Raw genomic sequence first — 19713 nt, 5'->3', positions numbered from 1 at the left:
GGCAAGGTTTATTGTGTAGCATGGTCTAATATCTGCTCACCGCAGCAGAGAGGGCTGAATGAATGAGTCATCAGATCTTGCTCAGCATTCTGAACGACCTATTCATTCATCGTTCACATGGTAACAGGTCACCTGACCATTCAGAGTTGAGCCTGGCCAGTGAATGGAAATCAGTCACACTCCGGTGCTCTCAGTACTTACAGCTTTCTCTTCAGCCCGATACCGCTGTGGTTCGATTGGAGCTGGCTGAGCAGGAACTGAATCAGCTGTTAACAGAGATCAAAGGCAGGTGTTAGCAGGGTGTCAGCATGTGACCGCCCACTCATTGACATTCCCTCCACCTCATGCTAATCATCGGGCCAGCGTTAAAGGCAATTCTGCACGTTCTCAAATATCGATTAGTATCAAGGGGTAATGGGGAGAAGGTAGGATAATGGGGTTAGGAGGGAGAGACAGATCTGCCATGATTGAATGGCGGAGTAAACTTGATGGGCCGAATGGCCTAATTCTGCTCCTATGACTTATGACTTTATGACCTCTATGCAGGCATTTAGTTCCAGCTCAGGCTGCCTCAACCAGTTACATCACTATTCAACTCCTCCATATGCCTCTGCCTTGACTAACCTGCGAACATTTTCTCTGCCACGACGCATTCACACCTCAAATAATCCCTTGTCTTAGAATCATACAAGTCTTACAGCGTGGAAAACAGGCCCTTCGGCCCAACATGCCCACACCGGCCAACATGTCCCATCTACACCAGTCCCACCTGCCTGCATTTGACCCTCAATCTTTCGGATCTCTCTGCCACATTTCTCAGCTTTATTGACTGGCAAACCTGCTGGCCTGATGGTACCTAAACCTGGCGACTCTTGTATATGGACTTAGTGGACTGTTTCTATGCATCCTGTACTTAATTGGGGATTGTACTTATGTGTGGCAATAATCTTGCTGATCTGCATGCAAAAAAAGAGTTTCTCTGTACCTTGGCACACATGATAATAAAAGAACTATTGAACCCTCTACCTGAAGTTGAACACCAGTGCTTTGGAAGGAAAGGACTAACTTGTCAACTTTTCTATTATTGCTAGCCTTGCATTACCTGGTAGAGACTGTGTGATGAACCTATCCAGCCCGACTTGAATTTGTTATTGACAACACTTGGGTCAGCTAATAAATTGGAGGCAAAATAAAGCACCTGCCTGCACTCCCAGCAAATGGAGTCAAGTTATTCAGCAAACTGTTTAAAGCGTGGCTGAAGTAGATGTTACAAAATCAATAAAAGCAACTTCTCCACATTAAAGCAGGATCATTGTGCGGAAACATTGTGGAGGATTGTTTGAATCAAACAACCAATGCAGCACAAAAAGCCATTTGGCTCACCAAGTCTGTGCCTGAAAGGGATAGTTCTATTCTTGCCATCAACATTAGTCATGATCCTATGCACCCCATCAATTCTTCTCTTTATGTTCTTTGCTTTAAGGAGAGCAGCACCTGCTTCTCCAATACAACTTTGCTGCTGAATCTTTTTCTGCCCTTTCTCACAGACCTTCAGAACCTTCTTAAAATGAGCAGAGCAGTATTGGACACAACACTCCAAATGTGGCCTCACTGGTGTTTTTTATAGGTTGAACATAATCTCTTGCATTTGTACTCTAATAACACAAATTACGAGCTTTAATGCAACCTCACTCACTTACAACGATGTGGTCATCAGACTGAATTGACAGTGAAGATACCAGTCATTGGCATTCGGTTTTGGAAGAGGGCTGTCACTCTCTTCGGCTTTTTAATTAATTATTGAAGGATACATCTGAAATTCATTGTCAATAAGTAGGCTGAAGCACTGGGATATTACAAGACTTCATGTTCTACATTTTTCACGTCACCTTGCCCTGTTATAGAGTCATAGAATGATACAGTGTGGAAACAGGCCCTTCGGCCCAACTTGCCCACACCAGCCAACATGTCCCAGCTACACTAGGCCCCGACCTCGGGTGATCACAGAGGAAGAGGACTGAACTTTCTAGTGCCTTTCCCCACAGTGGAACATTTTGATTCTGCTGTGGGGGGGCGTTCATGTTGAATTCGATAATGTGTTGTGTCATTTTTATTTATTTTTATTTTTCTATTGATGTACGGAAACTTAATTATTTCTTCTAAGTAAAGCACTTTGGTTTCAACGCGGGTTGATTTAAACGTGCTATATAAATAAATGTACTTACACTAGTCCTAACTGCCCTGCATTTGGTCCATATTCCTCCAAACCTGTCCTATCCATGTTATAGGACTGAACTGCAGGCAATGCAGTGCTCTGTTGGGGCTGAGGGAAATATCAGAGGGAGAGGTTGCTTTTGTGCAGCTCTGGTGCCTGGTTCTGCAGTCGACCTCCCGAGGACCAAGGAGAGCCCCCTACCCCCCCCCCCCCCCCACCCTCAATTATTCCAGCCTCCGCCAAAAGACACCGAAGAGGATTGATGCATCCTTTCAGAAGAGGTCTCACCTTGTTGATCACTTTCTGCTGCTGACTATGCTTCTGCCGAAGAGACACAACCTCTCGCCACAGAACTTCATTCTGACTGAAGAAAAACAGAGCATTAAAGAAAGTCTCACCCCAACCCAGGATAAAGAGAGTGCTACCAAACGCTCGCATCTCCATTTAGCATAACAACTGATACTCTGGGCCCTACCATTACATATCCAATAACATCTAATTACTGGATCCAGGATGCACGATATTCCAGCATCTGCAGTTCCCTTTTGCACTAAGCTTCAGTTCATTTACAATCTGACCATTTTTAGGATCATTGCAAAATAATATTTCCTATGTCAAAATATAAGAACTGTATAATTTAAATGATTCCACTTTGTACACCCACAGGTATGTACAAGGTATTCATACCAGGCCCTAACATGTAATATATGGTCCAAAGGAACCAATTCTCATACAGTCCTATTACAGTAGTTCATAATTGCTGTTAAAAAGCTATTATCAATTCACTAGTAGACAAAAAAGCTGGAGAAACTCAGCGAGTGAAGCAGCATCTATGGAGCGAAGGAAATAGGCAACGTTTCGGGTCGAGAGCCTTCTTCAGACTCATGTGTGTCTTGTATGTCTACTTTGAAGAAGTTCTCCTCCTCTGCAGTTCTTTCTTAATCAATTCATTAGTGGCATCATTTCCCCAATGAATACTTTGATTCATTTTCCATTTTAGTGATAAATATTGGTATAATCTGGATACTTTCTTTTTTTGACTCAAACATATTTGGGATTAGGATAGGCCTGATCCATTTCATGTACACGTTTACAATTGAGATGATGGATTCAAATCACCCAGTCGCTCATAAGAGGGACTTCGCCAAGATGTATCGCATTATCCCACTGAAGTTAATTCCGGAGCCTCACGCCAAGTACTGACTGTTTCATATCCTTCAGTCGACAGTCCATGCTCTCTTGATGACCCCGCATCAACTGCATGTCATACAGCAGTTTGCTGACATCCTCCTGACGCATTTTGGTCTCTTCACTCTTTACAACTGACACCTGGAGTGACGAGAAAAATATGTTGAAGTTAAATATCTCACAAGAGCTCACTGCAATCAGTTGATAAACAGTTGCGAAACACTCTCCATCCCAACTTGCAAAAATTCCTGTCAAATTTTAACCAAATTTCCAAACTTTGCTTAGAAATTCTTCGTCACTTATATTTAAAACAAAAAGCGTATTTCAGATTTTTATTTAAATTTGTCAAGTTGTAGAGGCATCAACTGAATCCGGGAATAGGATGACTTTACGGTAGCTCAACTCCATTTCCCCATTAATTAAATGCGTCTTTAAGCGAATACCTGGCTCTTTCTTTCACTTTTGTTTGTTTCCTTTGCTCTTGTGCTGCAGGTGGTCACTATTCCTAGAGTACCGTTAAAGAAGCAAGGACCGATTGCCGTATATATGACACATTTCAAGCATTTAGAAGACCCCAAAATGCTTTGCAGAGCAAAAAATGAATGTTGACATCGCTATTACTTTGCAAAAATGGAATGATTTTTGTTCTTTCACCCAGTTTGCTGTTAGGTGTGAGTTACATTGTTATCTGGGACACAAGGGGAGTTTACATTCAATGGAATCTTCAATATCCATCTGTGAGAGCAGGTCAAGCCCTTTGAGGGAATATAAATCATCCATTCCACTCAGCATCACTCTCCCCGAAGGGCCTGCTCTCATTGAGCAACCCCTCACCCTCCCCCCCCCCCCTCACCCCCAGAGTAGGCTCGCTGAATTTCATGCTGTGAAATAGAGATGTCCAGGGTGAATCCACAATAAGGAAAACAACAGAATTCTAGAGATCCAAGAAGAATTTAATGTTGCGCGGAACTGGTTTTAATCCCTAAAAGGCAATAACTCTAGGTGGCAAAATAACACCCACATGTGACTCAAAGGTAGTGAGGATAAACACCAGGGAACATTTTAACAATAAAGGCAAAAACTAACAAAGAGCTTTGCATGGGTGAGATTTAAAATAGTGACAACACTGATGATGAGGTACAAAGAGGGAGCATGAAAAATAATTTGCAAGATCAAAGATCAAAGCAAATAATTAACTGTTTTAGAAAAGGCTTTAGGAAATAATGTAGGCCCCTTGAAAGCACAGAGATCTTGCATATGAAAATAAGAGGATATGCTGGCTAATTCCTTTGTGTTCATATTTACAGTGCAGAATGAGGACGGCATGTCAGATATCCAAAGGAAACTCAACCGGAGTCAGGGAGAGCAACACACCAAAACCACAAACGCAAATAATGAAGAAAATAAAGCTTTAAACAAACACATCCCAGAACCAGCTGGTTCCTACCCCCAAGGCATAAAGACTATAAAATTCAAAAGTTCCTCTACTTCAGCAACTGGTCATTTAGATTAGATAACTGCGCCCACCACTTAACCGTACGTTAAGAGAATCAAGAGTGTTTTATTGTCATATGTGCCAGATAGAACAATGAAATTCTTAAACGACATTACAGGGAATTTATCCTAAATTTGTTGAATTCCCTGCAATTTAGATGGTGAACAGCCGATCTGATTGAACTTTTCAAAGTCTCAGTGATAGGATAGAGAGAAATAACTTATTTCTGCTGTTCGGAGAATTTAGGATTAAGACCCATATATGATGAGTTAAATACACAATAGATGAACAGAAGGATCTTGGTGTACAAGTCCAATGATTCCTGAAGGCAGCAGCACTGGTAGAAGGAGATGTGTAGGAAGGAACTGCAGAAGCTGGTTAAAACCGAAGATAGACACAAAAAACTGGAGTAACTCATCGGGTCAGATTAAGCAATAAAAACAACAAAATCATCGTAGCTTTATGCAAAGGAACAATAAATACAGCTAATTCACAGTTTGAAAGCAGTATTTTCTTACCTAGAAGAATCAAAGCTGGAAAATACGGATGAAACGAAGGGCTAATAACACCCAGCAGATGCGCTGACGAGTGATCTATGACCTGGGCATGCGCAGTCGGAATACCGAACTCATTTATTGTGGAGGCTGGCTCACAACTATTAATTACTTACATGAGCAATTGAATTGCTATTGCTTAGAAGGTTTTGGACTGAGTACTGGGAAATGGGATCATAATGATAGAGGAGTGATGACTGACATGCACAGTACGCTGATGGGCCTATCGCTGTGTTGTATGATATTATGACTCAATGAACGGAATATTGTTTGTTTGCTTCTGGAATCCAGTAAGCAGTCCAGTGTAATCAGAAAAAGCAATATCCGACATCTCCATTGAGAAAGAAAGTTGAAAAGGAGTCTGAGGAAGGGGCTGGTGATCATTTTTACGCTGATTCTTGAAATGAAGAATCTGACACAAATCAACCATATTTGAAGGTCACTTGTCTCTGGAGTAATGGTGATGATTTGCTGCAATGTATTCAAACACCTTTCAATTCTGGGCACCATAGTCTCCTTTATCTGACTGCTTTGGATACTGCAGGGCACTTGGAGACTGCTTAGTAAATGTTTAAGCTAAACTAATTTAATTCAACCTGTTTATCTCAACATTGACTCAACGAAGATTGCTAATTGCCACCTGCATTTATAAAATGGGAAATTTCTCAATCTACATTTCCAACTACATCTACCATTCTCAAACATAGTGTAAGCGTAAAGACATGTCTCGCCCCATTATATGTGTCCTGTCTCCCAACATCAAGGCCACACTCAAACGTGGTGTACACATTTTATTGGCTTTGCCCGCCAACCTTATAGTTGAGGGGTAAGGAGACCTGTGAGTGCAAGATTATCATGAATCTTCTTCTGTGGACTTCTGTTAGGTACAAAATGCACAAAATATTTCATCCCTTCAGCTTTAGCTCAAAGCCCAGTTCTTGTTACATCTGTCATTTTGAAGATCGCTCCATGTATACACCCCACATTACAGTGCAAGTCAATATTCCCTTGACAATGAAGGAGGGCATTACTGTCCACCTAGTTTAAGCCAGCTAACAGAGGAATCCCTTCTCCAGTAATTTTTTCGATAATCTGTTCTACACATGGAATTAACCTCTTGTCTTTGAATGCAGAATCAAACCCAAGCACCCCCGTGGAAATGCATGAGTACAGACAGCAATAGAGGTTGTGATTCTACTCGGTTTGCTGGAACAGTGAGGTAGTAGCTTTACTAGTTACGCCTCTATGCCACTCTCCCATGATGTTTATGTTGATTTAATTCACAGCCAAGGGTATTCACAATTTGTTAGAGAACAGCTTGAAGTCCGCACCTTTCTCTTGATGTGCTCCAACAGGTGCTCCTGGCCCCTGAGGAAATACAGGTGCTGGAATTCTGTATCATCCCGTTCTGGCTTCACCAACCCGCTCTGTTCAATATTCACCACCTTCCGGAAACCATCTGAATGAAAGACATCAGAGAGAAATGAAACTTCTGCCCATGTGCAGACATTGTTAATAAAAGCTGAAAGTGTGGGGAAACAGTCAGCAGGGCAGGCAGCATCTGTGGGGAGAGTGAGGGAGAGTTAATGGAGTGAATGTTTCAGATTTATAATTTTCATCAGAACTGTGAAAGGTTTGAGATAAAGCAAGTTTTAAGAGCAAGTGGAAAGATCTGTGATAGAGCAAGCTGAAATCAAAAAAGAAAAATCAAAAATTCTTTAGCCTCGGACAGCAAAAATCTTAAATAAAATATTCTATTACAGCCCTTCTCTTTTGCTCTTGCCTTTATTATTCCTTTCTCTTGTTTTATCTCTATCCTTTCCCAGTTCTTTTCCAAGGCCATTGCCCTGAAAAGGTAATGCCCCTGTCCCACTTAGGAAACCTGAACGGAAACCTCTGGAGACTTTGCGCCCCACCCAAGGTTTCCTTGCGGTTCCCGGAGGTTTTTGTCAGTCTCCCTACCTGCTTCCACTACCTGCAACCTCCGGCAACCATCTGCAACCTCCGGGAACCACATGGAAACCTTGGGTGGGGCGCAAAGTCTCCAGAGGTTTCCGTTCAGGTTTCCTAAGTGGGACAGGGGCATAACACTATCTCTTTCTCGCTCTCTCTCCACAGAAGCTATCCGACCTGTTGTGTCTTTCCAGCATTCACGGGCAGCTACTGTACTCCAGGTTTTGTAGGTTTGTATACAGATGTTAATTTAATGTCCTGGATTGTCCCTGGAATGTTTTTCTGACAAATAGTTAAGAAACACCTGGGTTCTACTTAAATTGAATTGAATTGAAAGATATAGCATGGAATAGATCCATCAGCCCATTGAGTCCATACTGACTATCGATCGCTGTTTGCACTTTTTCTGTGGTATCCCACTTTCGCATCCACTCCCTACACAGTGGGGACAATTTACAGAGGATAATTAACCCACAAACCTGCATGTTTTTGGGATATGGATTGAAACCAGAGCACCTGCAGAAAGGTCATAGAAAGAACATGCAAACTCAGCACAGACAGCACCCAACGTCAAGATCGAACCCAAGGCTCTGGCGCTGTGAGGCAGCAGCTATATTAGCTACACCACTTGGCCACCCAGAACCTGCATCTACATCTTAAATCAGACCAGAATCTGTTTCTTAAATCAGCCCGATTCTCAAACCACAACATTGGCCACAACCAGCAGAGAATCTCTGGAGTAACTCAGCAGTTCAGGCAGCATCTCTGGAAAAAAGAAATAGGTGACGTTTCGGGTCAAGGCCCAACTTCGGGCTGAGAGTCCGAAACAAGAGATATAGGAGGTACATAAACCAAATGAATGAAAGATATGCAAAAAGCACCAATGATCACGGAATGGCGGAGCCCACAATGGTCCAGTGTTGGCTTTGGGGTAGGTGGTAACGCGTTTTAAACTCAACAGGACAACAGTGAAACCAGGTTTGATCTACTCTGTTCAGTCTCTGTGGCTGAGAAAGGTTCTGGGAAAGGTCAAATCAAATCGTGACATAGCAATTTAAGATTAGTTAGAACTTTGATGGTAACTTGTTGCCAAACTCTGCGTAACGTTTCGCTAGGTTAACATACATCGCTTATGTATGTGCAGAACTGCTCAGTGGAGTATGGAAATAATTGTAACATCTTATGAGTTAGAACAAATGGAGCATGTAATGAAGGATGGACTGCTGAATATATTAAGGTATGAAATTGGAAGTCAAAGTAAATTGAAGGTTCCATTGTGGAGATACACTCTAAATACAATGCCTGTTTAAAGATGATGAAAATGCTTAACCTGGATAGAAAAAGCCTGGACAGAGTGAGTGTGCAGAGGGTGTTTCCACTAGTGGGAGAGTCTAAGGTCATAGCCTCAGAATAAAAGGACATACCTTTGGAAAGGAGATGAGGAGGAATTTCTTTAGCGGATGGATCTGTGGAGGCCAAGTTAATGGATATTTGTAAGGTGGAAATTGGCAGATTCTTGATTAGTCCAGGTATCAGGGGCTATGGGGAGAAGGCTGGAGAATGGGGTTGATAGCAAAATATAGATCAGCCATGATAGAATGGCGGAGTAGGCGATGGGTTGAATGCCTAATTCTGCTCCCATAACTTATGAACATGAACTTTACGACTTTTAATGGGGATCTTAGCCACTAATTTTCAGGTTTGTTTTCATCCTATACTTCAAAGGGTGGAATTTCCCAGCCTTGCAAACATTCAATGAAAGGAAAAGGCTAAACGTGGACTCACTGGTTCCCAACCTCCAGCTGAAACCCAGAATTGGACTGAAAAGGATTGAAAATGGGCTGAGAGGAAGCCCATAAAATGCTCGGTCACCTATGAAAGACAGGGTAACAATAACAGTCATGGAGATAATGCTTATTTTGTTTGTTTAGTTTAGTTTCGAGAAACAGCATGGAAGTAGGCTCTTAAGGCCACGGACTCCACACCGGCCATTGATTACCTGCTCACACTAACTGCGTTATCCCACTTTCTCATCAACTCTCGATACATTAGGGGCTGTTTTTACAGAGGCTAATTCATCTACAAACCCGCACGTCTTTGGGATGTGGGAGGAAACCGCATCCAGAAGAAACCCACGTGGTCAAAGGGAGAATGTGCAACTTCCACAAAGACAGTACCCAAGATCAGGATCGAACCTGGGTCTCTGGCTCCGCGAGACAGCGGCTCTTCCAGCTGCATTACTGTTGTAGAATGGGAGTTCAAATACTTCACATATTACCCAATAGATTCATAGTGCACATTAGGAGAGGTTTGCACAATGAAATGCCTCAGAGAGTGGATTAGGACAGAGATTTCCACTAGTTCGGGTGTCTCGGACCAGAGGGCACATTTTAAGTGTGGCACGGTGGCACAGCAGTAGAGTTGTTGCCTTACAGAGCTGGAGACCCAGGTTCCATCCCAACTACGGGTGCTGGCCGTACGGAGTTTATACGTTCTCCCCGTGACCGCATGGGGTTTCTCCGAGATCTTCGATTTCCTCCCACACTCCAAAGACGTAGAGGTTTGTACATAAATCGGCTTGGAATAAGTGTAAATTGTCCCTAAATGTCTGGGATAGTGTTCATGTGCGGGGATCGCTGGTCAGTGCGGACTCGGTGGGCCGAAGGACCTGTTTCCGCACAGTATCTCTAAAACAAAAAAACACTGCAAGGACTGGGAGTTAATCATATGGGAAGATCTGATGGGTGAACAAGACTAAGTGCCTGGTCACACAGGGACACCACAACATGGATCCTGGGAGGCAAACCATCAGTGCCTTGGATTACTCAACTCCATGGGGGACATTGGCAAAGCTGATTTCAGAAGATTACTGAGAAAACAGTAGAGCCAGCTATACTACAGAAGTGAAAGCAGGCAGATCTAAATCCAACATCTGAAAAGTGTTCCAATGATTTTCAGAAGCAATGATATTTTAATATAATCAGTGTGTATACATGTGTTGGATTAGGTCCCTGCAGTTTCCATACTGCCTTCTCCTTGACTCATGCACTGGCAATATTCCCTTCCCTGGTGACAAGCCATGTTCACAGATGGAATTTTAGTCACCTCAAGAAAACCATACCTTTTTTTGGTTTCTGATCAGCCTCCCTCCACCTCTAACATAAACAGGAATGAAGTGTTGGTCGTGTTAGTTTTGTTTAGAGATACAGCGCGGAAACAGGCCCTTCGGCCTACCGAGACCACACCGACAATCGATCCCCGCACACTAACATTATCATACACACACACTAGGGATAATTTACAATTTTATCTAAGCCAATTAACCTACAAACCTGTACGTCTTTGGAGTGTGGGAGGATACTGGAGCACCCGGAGAAAACCCACGTGGTCACGAAGTGTGCGTACAAAGTCCGCACAGACAGCAGCTGTAGTCAGGATCGAACCCAAGTCTCTGACACTGTAAAGTAGCAACTCTACTGCTGCATCACTGTACCACCGTGCTATCCGTGGAGGAGAATGGTCTGTCGATATTTCGGGTTGGGGCTGGATAAAGGATTTCCCTCCACAGATGCTGCCTGACCTGCTGGGTTCCTACAGCTACCCTTCCTTTTTTCTTGCTTCACATTCCAGCATCTGCAGTCTCTTGTTACACCCAAATATTACACACTTTATTCTTCATTTGTACACTGTGGATGGCTTGACTATAATCGTGTATAGTCTTCTTGGACTGGAGAACACACAACAAAAAGCTTTTCACTGCACCTCGGTACATGTGACATAATAAACTAAACAAAATTAATTCACACTGAGGGTGGTGGGTATATGGAACGAGCAGCCAGATGGTTGTGATGGGGAAAATGTAGGCAGGTTGGATTAGCTCAGAGGGGACATCTTGGTTTGCATGGGCAAGAAGGGCTGAAAGGTCTGTTTCCGTTGTGAATGATTCTATGACTAATCTTAATGGCTTTGTTAATTGTGCTTGTTTTCTCTCTCACTTGTACACATGCATGTTCACACACACAGTGATTGCTTACTTTATCAACCTCAGTGCACCTAATTATTAGACCCTGGAATAGAAATAATCTAGAGTCATAGAGCAACGCAAACAAGTCCTTTGTCTCACCAAATGTGCACCAACTATCAAGCAGCCAACTACGTTAATCTTACACTCATCCCATTTGATACCATTGCCAGCATATTGTCCTGTATTATATTATTCTAGGAAACACAATGAAATAAAAACACAAATATTGCTATGAAGTTATAATAGGACCTTATTTACTCTACATCAATTTGAATACATGAAAAACCTATGCCATTACAAATTGCTGAACAAGATTGTATTTAAAAACACAGCTTCAGGGTTGTAAACGTAGGCCACGTACAAACCTTTGGGAAGCAGCTTCTGCATAATCAGTGCTGTTTCAGGCATCTTCAAGATTTGCATCGCTAAATAACACATTTGAAAATCAAATCACTATTTTTAAACACGACACATCCTCTGCCTTTGGCAAAAATAATTAGATTACCGATGTACATCTTTGCCTCCACAAACTGGAGACCATACATGGAAATCGCGCCGCAAGGCACTGTGCCTGTAGCATGGCAGAAGGCTTATTTTTAGTTTTTGTTTCACGTCTGGCAAAGTTACTGTAGTAGGGCTAGACACCTGTAAAAATTCCCAACTCACACAAATATTTCAAAACATGGCTTCAGCTTTCTAACCACAATACACACGCCACCAACATTTAAGAGAGTCATAGAGACTGCGTTATACAGCATGGAAACAGGCCCTTCGGCCCATCTTGCCCACTCTGTGAAGATGCCCCACCCACACCAGCCCCACCTGCCTATGTTTGGGCCAAATCCCTCTAAACCTGTCCTGTCCATGTACCTGTCTAAATGTTTCTTAAACATTGCGATAGTCCCTGCCGCAACTACCTGTACAAGTAAATACAGGTTTGTAGGTTAATTGGCTTGGTAGAACTGTAAAATTGTCCCTAGTGTGTGTAGGATAATGTCAATGTGCAGGGATCGCTGGTCGGCACGGACTCGGTGGGTCGAAGGGCCTGTTTCCACGCAGTATCTCTAAAATCTAAAAACCTACCACCCTTTCAGTAAAAATGTTGCCCCTCAGGTTCCTATTACATCTTTTCCCCCCTCACCTTAAACCTATGTTCTCGATTCACTACTCTGCTTAAAAAAGATTCTGTGCATTTACCCTATCCAATCCTGTCATGATCTTGTACACCTTCTTCTTCTGCCGCCATTTCACACATCCACATGAGAAATCAGGACAAATGACCACAATGGTGATCAAACAGGTAGGTTTCAGGTAGTGCTTTGGAGAGGTGAGGCAATTTAGTACATTTTCCAGTGAATCTGGCAAGTTTAAGGGGAGCATGGGAAAGGAGGCCCCGGTGAGTTTAAAGGGAGAGCAGAAGACAGAACACGAGTCTTTCAAGGGAGTGCAGAAACAAGAGACCGAGTGTTAAATGGTGTGTGGAAACCAGGGCTTGTGAGTTGAAGGGAGCACAGGAATCAGCACTCGTTGAACCAGAGGCTCCATAAACCTGCTCACAGAGCTTGCACTTCTTTGATTTGTTTACTCATTCACATGGTGTGTATATCATTGGCAATGCCAGCCTTTACTGTTCACCCTAATTTCCCCTAAACTGAGGAGGCAACTCAGAGATAACCACATAGGTTGATGAGGAAAGCAGGTGTCCTTCCATGAAGGACATGAATGAGCCAGGTGGCTTTTTTAACGATGCACTAAAATATAATTTCATTTTTTAAATTAATTCCAAATTTACTTAATTAGATTAAAGTTACCTCGCTGCCAAGGTGGGATTGAACTCATTTCTCTGGATGAATGCTCCAGAACTCTGGCTGCGAGTCCAGTAACGTAACCAGCCACCTACTGCACTATTACCTGGGTAATGGTAAGGACAGTGAAAACTTAAAGTTCCATTCTGTTAGATATTCCTCTAATATATAAACAGAACAAATATTAACTGAGAATATGCATTAGCTTGGGATTGTAAAAGTGTAATGATTGATTTGATGAGTGGGAAAAACTGGCAGATGGAATGGAGTTGAACGCGGAGATGTGAAAAGCCATCCACTTTAGAGTTAAAATTTGCATGTGAGTGTTTACTGAATGGCAAGTTGCTGGAGACTGCATAGAGATGGGGGTGGGGGAGGGGCTATGGTGGTGCAGCGGTAGAGTTGCTGCTTCAGTGTCAGAGGCCCGGGTTCGATCCTGACTACCGGTGCTGTCTGTACGGAGTATGCACGTTCTCCCCATGGCTGTGGATTTCCCCCGGGTACTCGGGTTCCCTCTCACACTCCAGAGAAGAACGGGTTAGTAGGTTAATTGGCTTTGGTAAAAGAAAATTGTAAATTGTCCCTCGTGTGTAGAATAGTGCTAGTGTAGGAGAATTACTGGTCAACGCGGACTCGCTATGCTGAAGGGCCTGTTTCCGCGCAGTATCTCTAAAAAAAGATTTTAGAGTCTTAACAACAAAGAACTAACAGGTAGTTTAAAAACAAATGATAAGGCTAATTAAGTTTGAAATTAAAAGGCTATTTAGGTAAGAAAAAAGTTAGTAGCAATGTTACCCTTTATTTCAAAAGAGCTAGAATATGAAAAGTTAGAAGTTACACAAAGATACACGGAATTGCAGAAGCTGGAATCTTGAGCAAACCACAAAGTGCTCAAGTAACTCAGCGGGTCAGGGTGCGTCTGTGAAGGACATGGATAGGCGATATTTCGGGTCGGGAGCCTTCTTCAAAAGTTACACAGTATCTGGATTATGTTCTGCACAGTGTGCCTCAGGAAGGCCAACATCAGCCTGTCCAGAGCAACTCTCTACAATTCTCAGCAACTGGTGGTATCACTTACACATGTTTAGCTGCCTCACGAAGCTGGCCATGTTGTTGTGTTTGAAGTATTTAGGCAGCACTTCCTTAGCAAACCTGCCCTGATCAAAGACATGGAAACTGGTCCCATTCTAGAAATGAAATTTAAAAAGAGAAAGCACACTTGTCACTTCACGGAACGTCTAAATTATAGGGGCAAGAGAAATAATAAACAACTCTAAACATCAATCCAAAAACTATGACTGGCACCATCCCGAAAGATACACGACAATTAACGAGTCTCTGTCATTAAATGGTAGGTACATTCCAGAGCCCACTGGAGGGTTTGAAGAATCAACCACTGACTGTGATCATTAGGATTTTAACATGCTTCCTGCTCACATTTTTCTAACATCAGGATGTTCCCAAAGTGACCTGTTGGCAGAAGAGTATGCATTGGCAGCTTGGCAGTGCACAGTGATAATATTGTCCCTTGCATAATTAAAATACTTACTGGTACTTATTAAATCCGCACCCAGTACACCCAGACGCATGTGGAAAGGTGGAGGTATGGAGAGATATTGTGAGAGGACATGTCTTTTGCGGGTCACATTCTAGAGCATCTCCTGCATTGTGAATGTCCAGATCAGCAGTAAGATCAAGTCATTATTACCCATTTTTGGCAAATGGACTTCGTTACCTAATAGGAAAAATTTAATTTCCCACGGTTTCCCCTTAGCAGCAGAAGAACCCTTCCTGGGTTCCTTGATATAATATGTACGTCCACGTTAGTCTAGTCTCCAACGCATTTTTAGTATTGCCAATGCACAATGTCAGTAAATAGTACAATTTACATTGAACAGGTACATAACAGGCAATTTGTGCAAGTACCAGGGTCTAAATTAAATATTAATAATAATAATTTTATTTATAGAGCACTTTAAAAACAATCATAGTTGCAACAAAGTACTGTACATCACTAATCATTGACAAAAAAGTTAATACACACCAATAATAACAATTAAAAGATGGAGTAAGTAAAGATATTCAAAATAAAGAAATATTAAAAACACTAAAAACAGGAGCAAAGTCTCATGCATGGTCAAAAGCCAGGGAGTATAAATGTGTTTTAACACTGGCTTTGAAGATGGACAGTGAGGGGGCCTGTCTGACGTGCAACGGCAGAGCGTTCCAGAGTGCCGGAGCAGCAACAGAGAAGGCTCTATCCCCTCTGAGCTTCCGCTTAGACCTCGGTACCTCCAGGAGCAGCTGATCAGCTGACCTGAGGGACCGGGCAGGAGCGTATGGGTGGAGCAGCTCAGAGAGGTAAGGCGGGGCGAGCCCATTCAGAGATTTAAAAACAAATAACAGAAGGGTAGTTATGTAAAGGAAGCAATGCAATCCCAGAACGCTTCAATGGGTGCAGGGACTGTGTGATGGATGATTAATGCATGGTCATTTAACCTGGTGTGGGGTACGGGCACCTCGTGTTTTACGCAGGGGTTATGTGCTTGAAAACTGGTGCGTAATTCAAAAATGCGTAAATTAAACATATGTGAATGCGCTGTCAGCAATAAATTTGAACGTGTCATTCAAAAAATACCAGCGCGTAAATCAAGCTTTGGTATTAAAAGACCAAGCGCGTTATTTAAAAAAAGGCATAAATCAAATGTGTGTAAAACGAGAGGTGTTTTTTCTCAATGCAATTTTAGCAATCAGCTATACTGGTCTAGACTCCAAGTACATACCCACAGGCCCCAAGATTAAAGTTCTGTAGACACTACTTAAACCCGACTGCTATGTGGCAAGTTTGCTCATTCCATAGTTTAGCATGCTGGAAAACACAGCAGTAAATGCATTAACAGGCATTGATGTACTACTTGGTGAATGAGATGGAGTGGAAGAGAGATATCTATTGATGCAATGCTGCCAAAAGGCTCACAGCCTCATTTGCAAGGCTTGATCAGTGATTACAACATCAGATCCCATCTCCCAGTAACTGAACGCACAGTTTGCATACACTCAACGCAATACGACCCAATCATCCATTCACCAACAATCACCATCAATCAGGACTCATCCAATATTTAAATAGCCACCCAAGATATAAATTTACATCCCGGTCACCAAACACTCGCAGCTGTTTAAATGTGATGGAGACTTCGCCCAAGTACATTGCACAGCATTCACTGACACACTTTCCCTTCCCTTCCAGGGCTTGGTGGCACTCAATGAACAAACCAGGCGCAAATTATTAAGAGACAAAGGGGCTCAGGCCTCCACAATAGGGAGCACTGGATGGGTACAAGTCTATTCTTGAACAGAAATTTGCAAACTCAAAGCTCCTCATTTTCAGCTCTGTGTGCCATTTGCACATTCAATCATCATCCAATGCCTTTTCTCCAATGTCTCATTAACTCCCAATTGTGGGTACCAAAACAAGGTGATCCTGCTGCACATTGCACAGTGGTCCCAGTAGTCAAAACACTGTCAGAATGCTGGTGTTCAGGTTGCAGGCAGCAGCATGGCTCACGACTTCAATATGTTCACCTCCAGTGTACGTGCTTGAGAATTGAGACAGGAGCATCGTCCACAAAGGACTGTCATTGAGCTGACGTGCATGATTAAAGCGTTGCTGCTTGGTGAAAAGAACGTTGTCCTGCCATGTGAGATGACAAACCTCACAGCCCCAGTGACCCAGTTTGATGCTGTTGATGTGAAGTTTACACATTTTCCCTGTGGCTATCTGGCTTTTCTCCTGGTGATCTGGTCCGTTCCCCCTCGCCCACTACTCAAAGACACGTTGATTGGTACATTAATTGGCTACTGTAAAATTTCGCAGAGGGGTGGCAGCACAAACAAGGGGGGTAGGGTGGTGAATGGGGAAATTGGAATTAAGAGTCATTGTGTCGTACAGCACGGAAACAGGCCATTCGGCACAACTTACCCATGACGACCAAGGTGCCCCATCTACATTACGCCCACCTGCCTGCATTTGGCCCATATCCCTCTAAACTTTTCCTATCCAGGAACTTGTCCAAATAACTTTTAAATGTTGCTGTAGTACCTGCCTCAACCATCTCCTCTGGCAGCTCATTCCACATACCCACCACCCTCTGTGTGAAAATAGTTCAATTACTTACATTAATCAATTAGTGCAGGGTAAATTCAGGTGGGGCCTTGATGGTCTGCATGGATACAGTGGACTAAAGGGCCTGTTTCCATGCTGTAGGACTGTGAATATTCATACCTACCTTTTTTCGTCCCCAATTTCCTTCCTATCCCTACTGCTATTTCTTGCTCTGGATCTTTATACCATTTAGACTTTACTTTAGACTTTAGAGGTACAGAGTGGTAACTGGCCCTTCAGCTCACCGAGTCTACGCCAACCAGTAATCACACTGGACACTAACACTATCCTGCACACCAGAGACAATTATGCCATTTTACATCAGCCAATTAACCTACAAACCTGTCTTTGGAGTTTGGGAGGGAACCGGAGCACCCAGAGAAAACCCATGTGGTTACAGGGAGAACATACAAACTCCGTACAGATAGCACCATAGTCAGGATCAAACCCGGGTCTCTGGTGCTCTCAGGTAGCAACTCTACCGCTGCACCACCCGGTCTAATATTAAAACAGTCAGTAGACTGTTCCTTTTCCAAAAGGCATCCCCGTCAAGTGTGATTCTTTCCTGTTGTTCATTCAACAAAACCGGTCATTTATGGGCCAGCATGAAAAAACGTTGCTGGATTGTTGAAAAACAAATGGTTCATTTACTGTATGTCCAGCTCGGAAGAAAACCTACCAGTGGTCTCTGCTCAGGCCGATGTTTGACTCTGCACTCAAGTTACATGGTTGACTAAGAATCCACTCAGAACAACTATTGAACAGTAGATAGACACAAAATGTTGGAGTTACTCCAGCATTTTGTGTCTATCTTTGTTTTAAACCAGCATCTGCAGTTCCTTCATACACAACTATTGAATAGAGCTGCATGCTAATCTCTGGAACACATTTCAACAAAAACGACAAGTAACAAGAACTGTGTGAAGGTGCTTCACAAACAGGCAAAAGGAAACAGATGCCAAGCCAGGAAGAGAGAGATTACGGATCGTGAGTGAAAGATGGTCGACATTGATAGGTTTTGAGGTTTTTAAAGCAGGAAGTTCTAAGGAATGGAACCAAAACGATTTAAAATGTGTCACCTATGGGAAATGCAGTCGGCATGAAGGTCGAAGGGAGAGGAGTGGAGTGTAGAGAGCTGGGAAACGATGAATCACTAAGGTTTTAGGCCTGCCTACTGTTCATTGTGCTATAGTTAATGTCTGCATACAGAAATTCAAAAGTGAAGGCTGTTTATTTGTCCTATGCACTAGATAATATACAGAACAATTACATTCTTAGGTGCTGCAGTTTTAAAGGCACATTGGATGCAACAACAATAATAAATATATGATAGATTATCAGTAAAGCTAAAGTAATCTAGATCATGAAAGTTAAAAAACCAAAGCAGGTGGAGCAAACATAATTTGCAGTCCATGGTGGTTTTTATGTAGGGTTGTGGTTGGGTTTGGGCAAGGTGCTTCAAGATGGGAGGAATTTATTCTGGAACCTAAAGATAATGGTTGTCAGGCTCCTGTACCTTGTTAGTACCAGTGAAGAGAGAACATGGTTAGTATGGTGTGGATCTTTGATGATAATAGTTGCCGAATTGTAATTAGATAATAGTTGTCTAATCGTAGATCCCTTCAATACTGGGATATGTCACTTTTTACACAGAGAGTGGTGAATCTGTGGAATTCTCTGCCACAGAAGGTAGTTGAGGCCAGTTCATTGGCTATATTTAAGAGGGAGTTAGATGTGGCCCTTGTGGCTAAAGGGATCAGGGGGTATGGAGAGAAGGCAGGGATGGGATACTGAGTTGGATGATCAGCCATGATCATATTGAATGGCGGTGCAGGTTCGAAGGGCCAAATGGCCTACTCCTGCACCTATTTTCTATGTTTCTATGTTTCTATGTCAGTACCCGTGACACACCAGCCAATGTCCACCACTTTCTGCAGCCTCTTTCATTCTTGGGTGCCACATGTGATGAATGGTCAGCGTACGGGAGAGGAATTTCAGTATGAACATCAGACTTTGAGTATTTTGAGAGGTCACAGAGTCAATGAAGACCACTTGTGGAGGGGAAGCCTGCATGAACATTGCCCTTCTGTGAGATGACCTGTTTGTTATCTGAAACTTTAGTTTTATTTTTATTCCTCTGAAATTACTTTTTTTTTTTTAATTGAAACTGTACTGAACGTACCAGCTCTGTCCAACTTAAGGCACTGGAAATGCATTTTGGGTTGGGATTGCTAAATTAGCTATTTAGCTGAGTGTTGTACTTTGCTTCAACTGAGGTTGGTATTGTGAATGCGGAGGAATTTCTGGGCATAAG

General features: G+C 42.7%; 1 protein-coding gene across 1 annotated transcript in view; it reads right to left on the bottom strand.

Moving 5' to 3' along the window:
• Nucleotides 1-19713, bottom strand: part of hsf4 (heat shock transcription factor 4) — a 47577-nt gene that overhangs the window by 15250 nt on the left and 12614 nt on the right. The window contains exons 2-6 of the mRNA XM_033036151.1: nucleotides 14313-14421; nucleotides 6784-6911; nucleotides 3420-3544; nucleotides 2504-2579; nucleotides 202-266 (exon numbers count right to left, since the gene is read on the bottom strand). Coding sequence (XP_032892042.1) covers nucleotides 202-266; nucleotides 2504-2579; nucleotides 3420-3544; nucleotides 6784-6911; nucleotides 14313-14421 — 503 coding nt within the window. The remainder of the gene's footprint in view (nucleotides 1-201; nucleotides 267-2503; nucleotides 2580-3419; nucleotides 3545-6783; nucleotides 6912-14312; nucleotides 14422-19713) is intronic.

The sequence above is a fragment of the Amblyraja radiata genome, chromosome 17 (assembly GCF_010909765.2).
Source record: "Amblyraja radiata isolate CabotCenter1 chromosome 17, sAmbRad1.1.pri, whole genome shotgun sequence".
Lineage (NCBI taxonomy): Eukaryota > Metazoa > Chordata > Chondrichthyes > Rajiformes > Rajidae > Amblyraja > Amblyraja radiata.
This window is presented reverse-complemented; position numbering and strand designations above follow the sequence as displayed.